The 11,497-nt window shown below is 38.9% G+C and overlaps 1 protein-coding gene across 1 annotated transcript; it reads left to right on the forward strand.

Annotated features, from left to right (window-relative positions):
• The first annotated feature begins 1,078 nt into the window (after positions 1 to 1,078).
• Gng10 (G protein subunit gamma 10) lies at positions 1,079 to 6,043 on the forward strand. Its single transcript, XM_071600835.1, has 3 exons — positions 1,079 to 1,204; positions 3,632 to 3,763; positions 5,077 to 6,043. The coding sequence occupies exons 1-2, from the start codon at positions 1,124 to 1,126 to the stop codon at positions 3,755 to 3,757; spliced, it is 207 nt and encodes a 68-aa protein (XP_071456936.1). The 5' UTR covers positions 1,079 to 1,123; the 3' UTR covers positions 3,758 to 3,763; positions 5,077 to 6,043.
• Positions 6,044 to 11,497: the final 5,454 nt, after the last annotated feature.

The raw sequence follows: 11,497 nt of genomic DNA on the forward strand, positions 1-11,497 counted from the left end.
ACGTTCTGGGGAAATCCAAGTTCTCTGCCCAAATCCACGTTCTCTGCCCAAAATCACCTCCACTGGGCTTCTATCTCTCAAAAAATACTCTGAATCCCGTGAGAACTCAAGGGGAACTCAGGCAGCAGGATACGCCCTATTCCCAGCAGGAATAATCTTAAACCTTAAACCTGGAACCTAAACCGGGAACGCCCTAATCCGCCTTGGTCCTTGAACAAGGTCACCTACATTCAATGTCACTGCAACATGGGGTACGCTGGCAAGGAAATTGTCATACCTACTTGGCTAATGGCTCCCAGCACATGGACTTTTCAATTATAGAAGCCAAAATATTACATTTTGCATTACTCAATTTGTGGGTTCTGACAAGTGTAATTAATGTATACAAGAATAATGATATTCATAATACATTAAGTGAAAAAAAACTCCAAATTTACATATAGTAATGATCCCAGTCTTAGAACGTGCACATTAAAGAAAATGCAGGAAAACAGAAACTGGTCAGAAGCTAATCTAATTTTATTCAATGTATTTCACAAAGACAGCGGGGGCTGAGATAGTTTTACCCTACTTCCTTGACCCTTAGACTGACTGGTAGGTTTTCATGAGGCAGGGACAGGTTTATAGGTTAGCCTGTTACTATTTCATGAAATCCTACAAATTGTCGTCCACTTCCCTCGGGATAGTCTTCTCATGGCCCCTTATTTCTCCAATTCATTTCACACCTTGGCTCCAGCCACGGGGAATCAGCTCACCAGGAACATTTGCCCCTTGAGGAGTGCACACCCCACGCGACTCTCGCTCCCTCTAGGAGCCCTAGCTTCGCTGCGGAGATGGGCGCTGCTCTGCGCGCCCTGCCACGGGCCTCCGGTCCCAGCGCAGGTCCCAGGCACAGACGAGACGCAGGTGCCACGTAGGTTTTCATTGCAGGAGGGGTTCAGAGCACCGCCAGCCCGCCGGCGCCGCTAACTGCTCCTAGCCTGCGGCTGCGGGACCCCGGGCTGTGGAAGCCGGGCCGCGGGGCGGGAGCAGCTGCTTCCCCGCCCCGGGGCGGCGCCTGACTGGGGCCGGCGGCTCAGCCCAGCCTGGCTCAGCCGCCCTCGGAGCCAGCGCCGCCGCCGCCATGTCTTCCGGGGCCAGCGTGAGCGCCCTGCAGCGCCTGGTGGAGCAGCTCAAGCTGGAGGCCAGCGTGGAGAGGATCAAGGTGCGGGCGGCCCGCCCAGAGGCGCGCTCCCCTCGGCGCCCGGAGACCCGGGCTCCAGTCTCCACCGAGGGGCGTGAGAGGGGGCGGCCTGAGGCCGCGGCGGAAATGGCTGCTGACCCGGGCCCAGGCGCGAGCAGGGCGGGAGCTGGGGGCGGCGGAGGGCTCGGGAGACGCGGGGCTGCGGGCCGGGAGTGCGCGCAGGGCCCTGCGGGACCCAGCGACCTGGGGAGGAGGCCGGGTCCGTGGCGGCCCCGCGACACGGGCTTGGCCCCGCGGGCGTGGCACGGCTCTGGGGTTCCCCGTGGGCTCTTCCAATCTGGAAGGCTAGCCCTGGTCCGTGCAGCGTGGATAGCAACTTGGCGGGGACCCACGTTGCGGGCGACACGTTGGCGGCCTGGACTCGGCTGGTGAAGGAAGATGGAGTCTGGCGATGGGGAGGCGCGGAATGAATAGGACCTAGTGATGCTTGGATAGGATGAGAGCGAGAGGGAGGGGAAAGGGTGCTCAGGTTTCTGATGCGGTGACGGGATGGATGGATGGAGCTGCGGTGGCTGAGGTAGAGAGGAGGGGGAAGGAGTTTGGAAGAAACGAGTTCCGTTTTGGATAAGCGGACTTTGCGGGGATATCCAAGAGGTGTTCAGCTGTGGACTGAAGCTCAGAGCGCAAGGCTGAAAGAGGTCATTAAAATGTGTAGGAGTGAGAGGGAAAAAAATGCATTGCATGAAGAGCAGTGACCAGGGCGTGCGACCAAGGTCCAAACAGACAATTCAGGAAGAAGCAAGAGAAAGTAAGAAAGGGATTTTTAAACATGTGGCACTAGTTACTTGTGCAATGTTTCATTGGCTAAGAAGCGTTGTGTGTTTGGCAACCTTCTTCGTTAGACCTATGGATATGTTTGAACCAGCACTATTTTGATAGACTCAGTTCCCTGCACCTGGACATGGGCTATTCCAGGGAATAGAGTGATTGTAGTGGGGATGATAATAAACATTAGTATATAAAATGATTTCAGATAATAACGCTACTTGAAAATAAATCTGAGCTTGGTTCAGCCATATGGTTCTACTTATCTTGGCTGGACTCTCTCATGTATCTGCAATCAGATGGAGACTTGGCCGCTGTCTGCATGAACTTGGGTGGCCTTATTCACTTGTCCTGAGGTGGGCCGGTGGGGCCACCTGGTGGTTCTCTTCCCCAAGACTTCTAACAGGGCTAGGTTGGGCCCATTCAGGATGATGGTGGTCTCAGGGGATTCAACTGTGGCAAAAGTGGTAGCTGCAAATATTCTTAAGGAGTTGATTTGGAACTTGCCAATTATTTCTGTTACATGCTATTGGTCAAAGCAAGTCATAAGCCCAGCCCAGATTTAAGGGTAAGTAGATTCTTCCTGATTGTGGAAGGAGCTGTAAATTATTGTGAGCATGTTTGCTACAATTGTATTACTAATTGTTTGCACTACTCTAAGTGCTTTACTTAACCATCACATCAACCTAAGGGAAGTGGGTTACTGTTGCTAAATATATTTCACAAATGAGAAAATTGGTACTGAGAAATTAAGTAACTTACCCAAGATCACATGTGTAGTGATAGAGCTGAATTTGAGTCCAGACGTCTGGTTCTAGAGATTGAATTCTTAACCAATAACGTATATTTCCCCTAAAAGTCTGGTGGACAATTGAGGAGGAAGCTAGAGAAAGCAAGAAAGGGATTTTCAAACATGTGGCATTAGTACTTGTGCAATGTTTTGTTGGTTAAGAACGTCTGTTGTGTGTTTGGCAACCTTCTTCATTAGACCTATGGATATGTTTGAACCAGCACTATTTTGATAGCCTCAGTAGAGACTCACTTTTCTGGAGTAGACTGGGTAAGAGTCCAGCTTTGCAAACATTGAAATAATTTGCTCTCATGGCAAACTTGAATATATCATATATATGCTTTACATAATGAAAATTCATACAAGGAACACTAGAGAGCTATTTCTTTGCCAATTCAGTCTCTGTTAAGAATAGAATTAGGGGCTGGGGTTGTGGCTCAGTGGTAGAGTGCTTGCCTAGCATGCACGAGGCACTGGGTTCGATCCTCAGCACCACATAAATGTAAAATAAAGATATTGTGTCCACTTAAAACAAAAATAAATAAATATTTTAAAAAAAGAATAGAATTAGATTTCTAAATGAACCTTCAGCTACAGCTTTTTCTTACCTTTGCTGGATAAGCAACTAAGTAAAAAATATCCTAAATTAAAGTTTATAGAAATTACGACCTTTCCTCTTTGGAATTGGGTTATTGGAATCAGCGAAAAAGACACTTGGAGATTGCAAAAAGCTTGACCTTTATCAGCTTTGGTGATCATATTCAGGATATCAGATGACATTGGACCGCGTCTGGCTGTGAGCAGTGCATCATGTTGCTGTGCCTTGGTTTCAGGTCTCTCAGGCTGCGGCAGAGCTTCAGCAGTACTGCATGCAGAATGCCTGTAAGGATGCTCTGCTGGTTGGAGTTCCAGCCGGAAGCAACCCCTTCCGAGAGCCCAGATCCTGCATTTTACTTTGAAGACTTGTAAGTAATGATACACCATGCCATCTTGGGGCTATGACATTATCACAAGGCTTCCCAAAGGATTTGGGCAACTGGGGTTTGAATATCTACTATTCTTGGGGGAATTAACATAAAAGACCAGGAGAATGTACAACTTTCCCTGAAGAGTGACTCTAGTTTGTAGACTAGACTGACTCTGCCTGTAGACTCTATCTAATTAAGACAAACTCAATTCTCTCTTTGGCACTAACTCATGAGATGCCAGTATCCTTATATAATTAAGTTCTTTAAATGAGTTGACTAGTAGTGATTTCTTGACCTTAATCCCCACCCTCTGTCCTTATATCATCCCCAGAGTTGTGATTGCTACTTTATAGACTTACAATTCTTGGAACTAAGGACTCCTCAGATGGAGAGACTTGTTCCTACCATGAGCTATGATCTCTTTCCTGAAAGCTCTCATATCTTTGTGTTTTAATGGAAGAAGAAATATAGTTACTGGGGGGAAGTGTGAATAGGGTTAAGAGAGCTTTAAAAATCGAGAGTGAAATGAAAACATCTCTCTGGTAGCACATTAGAGATTTCATGAGTTTAAATTCTTTGTATTGAGGTCTTATTCACATTTTCATTATTATTATTTTCTTTTAAATATTTTTTAGATGTTAATGGATTTTTTACTTTATTTATTTATTTATTTATATGTGGTGCTAAGGATTGAACCCAGGGCCTCACACATGCCAGGCAAGCACTCTACCACTGACCCGCAACTCCAGCTCCTTCATTATTATTTTTTAAGATGAAAAGGACCTAGATTTAGACTTTTTGGGCTAACATATTTCAAATGATATGTTCTACATGATATTTATACTGTAAGTAATGATATTAAGTTCTTTTTTGTAAATTTGTAAAAGGAATTGGTCACATGTAAAAGAAGGAAGTAGGGGCTGGGGTGGTAGAGCACTTGCCTAGCATATGTGAGGCACTGGGTTTGATCCTCAGCAGCACATATAAATAAAATAAATAAATAAAGTTATTGTGTCCATCTATGACTGAAAAAATATACATATATGTGTATATACATATATATAAAAGAAGGAAGTAATTCTATTATCAGGTACACTTGTACCTCTTAATGGAAAATATACATATTCAGGATATTAAAATAGTTGTCTTGTGTTAGCATAGTAGTTTTCTTTTGACAGAGTACTTGTATAGCTATTATTCATCCAGTGATGTGGTTAGGATGTTGATTGTGTTTACCTGTTACTTTCTACTTTGTGAATACTAAATTGCCCTATGAAATAATGAATAGTTATGAATAAACCTTACTAAAGTGAAAACCAATCAAACTCTCTTTCTAATAGGGAAGAAGTTTGTTGAGAAATGCCTTCGAGCACAAAGTAATGAATGACTGACTCCAAGTCTCAAGAAAACACTTTTCTTTAGCCAAATGACTGAGATATTTCAGACCTTTCCAGTGTCCTGATCTTACAGCCAAAATTCTACAGAAATTAATGATTTTCTACTCAAATAAGGAAACTGAGTGAAGAAATAGAATTGTTTTAAGTAATAATGGCTTGGTTCTCCTGAAGAAGTGCTTTGTATTAAGATAAAAACCTTACCACCAATATACTAAAATACACCTCTTTAATAAGTGAGTTACTGGTGTTGCTATACCTAGAATATCATGTATGTTTTATTAACTGGATGTTTACATTTTAGGAAGGAAAACACTTTTGTTTATTAAAAAAAATGGAGTATTTGTAATTTGTTGTTCCTAAGATTTTTATACTATAATAAAATTTGTTCTATCATAAATTTATAATTACTAAATGAAGATAAGAAAGTATAAAATTGTGGGGGAAGAATAGACTTTACTAATCAAATGATGCCTTGATTTTTTCTAAATAAGAAGATTGTTTTATTTAACACAAGAGGTGTTGTTTAGGAAGATTCATGTTATGATATATATTAGGTTGTCTCATTTTATGTAAGAAGCAGATTTGAACTCTTTTTAAGTTCCTTTACTTTGTGGTTGCACTTTTAAAAAGATACTACATTATTTCATGCCTTTAAAAAAATGTTTAAAGTAGGACCTACATACAGAGCATTGCAAATGATTAAAAACAAAGTAATGTGAAAATATTATGACCTAAAAGAATTCTTCATGTCACAAGTGTTTGACTTTGATGATGTGCCTTTGATTTAATTTGGGATACTTTTAGAAGGATACTTCGTGTTTGGAATAATCTTTGAAGATCTTGGAAATAAATTCTGTTTAATTCATCATTTTCTATGACAGTAACGTGTGTCTGATATTTTTCTTTTAGTCATGGATTTCTATTTGCTTGTGAGAATAGTGCTTTAAGCGGGAGGTAAAAATTTTATAAGTCCTTGTAGAATTTTATAAACATTCTGAAAAGTGTATATGTATAATATAAAAAAAAAATCTTTTTTTTTTAACCAGCATTACTGTTTTTTAAAATTTTTTATTTAATTAGTTATACATGACAGTAGAATGCACTTATATACTTTGATATATCACACATAGATGGGGTATTATTTCTCATTTTTCTGAATATACATATTGTAGAATCATATTGGTCATACAGTCACATACATACATAAAGTAATAATGTCTGCTTCATTCTACTATCATTCTTATCCCCACATCCCCTGCCTTCCCCTCCTTTCACTTCCCTCTACCTAATCTAAGGTAACGCTATTCTTTTTTTTTGCATTACAATACTTAATATACATATATACCACAATTTTTGTATCTCTGTTTGTATATAAAGTATGTTGACACCCAATTCGTGTCTTCATACATGTACTTTGGATAATGATGTCTATCATATTCCACCATCCTTGCTAATCCCCATATCTCAATAATAACCCTAAATGTTAATGGCTTAAACTCACCAATTAAGAGACACAGGCTAGTAGAATGGATCACAAAACAAGACCCAACAATATGCTGCCTACAGGAGACGCATTTGATAGGAAAAGACATACATAGGCTGAAGGTGAAAGGTTGGGAAAAATCATATCACTCATATGGACTTCGGAAACAAGCAGGTGTGTCCATACTCATATCAAATAAAATAGATTTCAAGCCCAAGTTAATCAAAAGGGATAAAGAGGGACACTACATACTGCTCAAGGGAACCATACACCAACAAGACATAACAATCATAAATATATATGCCCCAAACAATGGTGCAGCTATGTTCACCAAACAAACTCTTCTCAAGTTCAAGAGTCTAATAGACCACCATACAATAATCATGGGAGACTTCAACACACCTCTCTCGCCACTGGACAGATCTTCCAAACAAAAGTTGAATAAGGAAACTATAGAACTCAATAACACAATTAATAACCTAGACTTAATTGACATATATAGAATATACCACCCAACATCAAGCAGTTACACTTTTTTTCTCAGCAGCACATGGATCCTTCTCAAAAATAGATCATATATTATGTCACAGGGCAACTCTTAGACAATATAAAGGAGTAGAGATAATACCATGCATCTTATCTGATCATAATGGAATGAAACTGAAAATCAACGATAAAAGAAGGAAGGAAAAAGCATACATCACTTGGAGAATGAACAATAGGTTACTGAATGATCAATGGGTTATAGAAGACATCAAGGAGGAAATTAAAAAATTCTTAGAGATAAATGAAAACACAGACACAAGGAACAAGACTAGGTAGATCAGGGAAAACCAGCTGATAAGTCATTTATAGATTGAACCAGCAGAATTGAAATGTTTTGCCCTGAGCAAATTTATTTTACTACAGGGAAGTAACTGATTAGACAGGAACAATTTCAATATTTTGGATTAATGTGTGGAATGAGAGCACATTATAGTTTGACATGCCTAAGATAAAAAAAAATTCCATCAATACCCTAGTGAGGCAGGAATAGTTTAATAATGATTCATTATTGTGGGTTGTACAATAGTTACCTATTAATTGTGTAAAACATTGTATGTTCTTTATTTTATAGTGTTGTTTAGATTCTTTAGTCCTTCTATTTCTTTATTTTTTAAAAAAAATAAATGACAGCAGAATATATTGCAATTCTTATTACACATATACAGCACAATTTTTCATATCTCTGGTTGTATATAAAGTATGTTGACACCAATTTATGTGTTCATACATGTACTTTGGATAATGATGTCCATCACATTCTACCTCTCTTGCTAACCCTCTGCCCCCTCCCTTTCCCTCCCACACCTCTGCCCTATCTAGAGTTCGTCTATTCCTCTCATGCTCCCCCTCTCTACCCCAGTATGAATCAGAGAAAACATTTGGCATTTTTTTTGGGGGGGGGGATTGACTAACTTCACTTAGCATTATCTTCTCCAATGCCATTCATGTACCTGCAAATGCCATGATTTTATTCTCTTTTATTGCTGAGTAAAATTCCATTTGTATGTATGCCACATTTTTTAAATCCATTTATCTACTGAAAGATTGGTTCATCTATTTCTAATGAAGAAAAATTCCAGATACCTCCTTTTTATTATAAAAGTAATGTCTTTATCATAGACAAGCCAGATGATATAGATTTACATGTAGAAAATTAAATCGTTCCTGTATCACTCCTCTCATATAACAATGGTGTGATGAATAGATTCTTCTTAACTTTTTTTCTATTTATTCAGTTTTTGGCTCCTTGAATATTATCTGTGGTAAAACTACCAATGCATCTATGAAAAGCTAATATTGATTTGTGAACTCCACCAGATTGAAACAGATAACATTGTTGTGCCAGTGGATCCAGCCAGTCAAATCTTGGCAGTTCCATAAGCATAAGCTATATTGTTGGAGGAGTTTGTTCTTTGAAGTGACTTAGTAAGTGGTCATTGTGGTCAGGTTGAGGCTGGGATATGGAAACAGCCCCTGCTGACTTCTCTCTGCTAGTAAAGAAGTGATGGATAAACAGATTATTGAAAGCAAGGGAGAATGGTTGAGGTTGTAATTTCCAAAACTAATTTTCAGTACTTTGATGTTAGGGAAATCAGAGTGGGGACAAACAGGAGGAATGAATATGCAGTGAAATTGATTTTTTTGGTTCATCTCCCACCAGAAAAACTTAATTAAAAAGCAAGTAAAAACAGCATACTTTTCTTTTAATATTTATTTTTTAGTTGTAGTTGCGCACAATACCTTTGTTTTATTTATTTATTTTTATATGGTGTTGAGGATTGAACCCAGGGAAAGGTGAACGCTCTACTGCAAAACAGCAGACTTTTTGATGCATAACAATTTATGTGATAGTAATAAAGTATTCCTAACCTCTTGTATTGCCTTTTCACATTTGGATGACATCTGATGAACAGCGTGCCATAACTCTAATCGGAATCTATGGGACACATTGAAAACAGTTCTAAGAGGAAAATTCATTGTTTGGAGTTCATTCCTTAAAAAAAGAAAAAACCAACAAATAAATGATCTCATACTTCATCTCAAAATCCTAGAAAAAGAAGAGCAAAACAACAGCAAAAGAAGTAGAAGGCAAGAAATAATTAAAATCAGAGCTGAAATTAATGAAATCGAAACAAAAGAAACAATTGAAAAAATTGACAAAACTAAAAGTTGGTTCTTTGAAAAAATAAACAAAATCGACAGACCCTTAGCGATGCTAGCGAAGAGAAGAAGAGAGAGAGAGAACTCAAATTACTAGCATACGGGATGAAAAAGGCAATATCACAACAGACACTTCAGAAATACAGAAGATAATCAAAAACTATTTTGAATCCTTATACTCCAATAAATTAGAAAATAGTGAAGGCATCGATAAATTTCTTAAGTCATATGATCTGCCCAGATTGAGTCAGGAGGATATAGACAACCTAAACAGACCAATATCAATTGAGGAAATAGAAGAAACCATCAAAAGACTACCAACTAAGAAAAGCCCAGGACCGGATGGGTATACAGCAGAATTTTACAAAACCTTTAAAGAAGAACTAATACCAATACTTTTCAAGCTACTTCAGGAAATAGAAAAAGAGGGAGAACTTCCAAATTCATTCTATGAGGCCAACATCACCCTGATACCTAAACCAGACAAAGACACTTCAAAGAAAGAAAACTACAGACCAATATCTCTAATGAACCTAGATGCAAAAATCCTCAATAAAATTCTGGCGAATCGGATACAAAAACATATCAAAAAAATTGTGCACCATGATCAAGTAGGATTCATCCCTGGGATGCAAGGCTGGTTAAATATACGGAAATGAATAAATGTTATTCACCACATCAATAGACTTAAAAATAAGAACCATATGATCATCTCGATAGATGCGGAAAAAGCATTTGACAAAGTACAGCATCCCTTTATGTTCAAAACTCTAGAAAAACTAGGGATAACAGGAACATACCTCAATATTGTAAAAGCAATCTATGCTAAGCCTCAGGCTAGCATCATTCTGAATGGAGAAAAATTGAAGGCATTCCCTCTAAAATCTGGAACAAGACAGGGATGCCCTCTCTCTCCACTTCTGTTCAACATAGTTCTCGAAACACTGGCCAGAGCAATTAGACAGACGAAAGAAATTAAAGGCATAAAAATAGGAAAAGAAGAACTTAAATTATCACTATTGCAGATGACATGATTCTATACCTAGCAGACCCAAAAGGGTCTACAAAGAAACTATTAGAGCTAATAAATGAATTCAGCAAAGTGGCAGGATATAAAATCAACACGCATAAATCAAAGGCATTCCTGTGTATCAGCGACAAATCCTCTGAAATGGAAATGAGGACAACCACTCCATTCACAATATCTTCAAAAAAAATAAAATACTTGGGAATCAACCTACCAAAAGAGGTGAAAGACTTATACAATGAAAATTACAGAACCCTAAAGAGAGAAATAGAAGAAGATCTTAGAAGATGGAAAAATATACCCTGTTCATGGATAGGCAGAACTAACATCATCAAAATGGCGATATTACCAAAAGTTCTCTATAGGTTTAATGCAATGCCAATCAAAATCCCAACGGCATTTCTTGTAGAAATAGAGAAAGCAATCATGAAATTCATATGGAAAAATAAAAGACCCAGAATAGCAAAAACAATGCTAAGCAGGAAGTGTGAATCAGGCGGTATAGCGATACCAGACTTCAAACTATACTACAGAGCAATAGTAACAAAAACAGCATGGTACTGGTACCAAAACAGGCGGGTGGACCAATGGTACAGAATAGAGGACACAGAAACCAATCCACAAAACTACAACTATCTTACATTTGATAAAGGGGCTAAAAGCATGCAATGGAGGAAGGATAGCATCTTCAACAAAGGGTGCTGGGAAAACTGGAAATCCATATGCAACAAAATGAAACTGAATCCCTTTCTCTCGCCATGCACAAAAGTTAATTCAAAATGGATCAAGGAGCTTGATATCAAATCAGAGACACGCCGTCTGATAGAAGAAAAAGTTGGCTACGATCTACATACGGTGGGGTCGGGCTCCAAATTCCTCAATAGGACACCCATAGCACAAAAGTTAATAACTAGAATCAACAAATGGGACTTACTCAAACTAAAAAGTTTTTTCTCAGCAAAAGAAACAATAAGAGAGGTAAATAGGGAGCCTACATCCTGGGAACAAATCTTTACTCCTCACACTTCAGATAGAGCCCTAATATCCAGAGTATACAAAGAACTCAAAAAATTAGACAATAAGATAACAAACAACCCAATCAACAAATGGGCCAAGGA

Source organism: Marmota flaviventris, chromosome 13 (genome assembly GCF_047511675.1).
Source record: "Marmota flaviventris isolate mMarFla1 chromosome 13, mMarFla1.hap1, whole genome shotgun sequence".
NCBI classification, from domain to species: Eukaryota; Metazoa; Chordata; class Mammalia; order Rodentia; family Sciuridae; genus Marmota; species Marmota flaviventris.

Bases quoted from the DNA above. Each gene is read 5' to 3' on its own strand.
- Gng10 (XM_071600835.1), top strand. From the start codon at position 1,124: ATGTCTTCCGGGGCCAGCGTGAGCGCCCTGCAGCGCCTGGTGGAGCAG. The intron at 1,205-3,631 runs GTGCGGGCGGCC...CCTTGGTTTCAG, and splicing joins CCAGCGTGGAGAGGATCAAG to GTCTCTCAGGCTGCGGCAGA.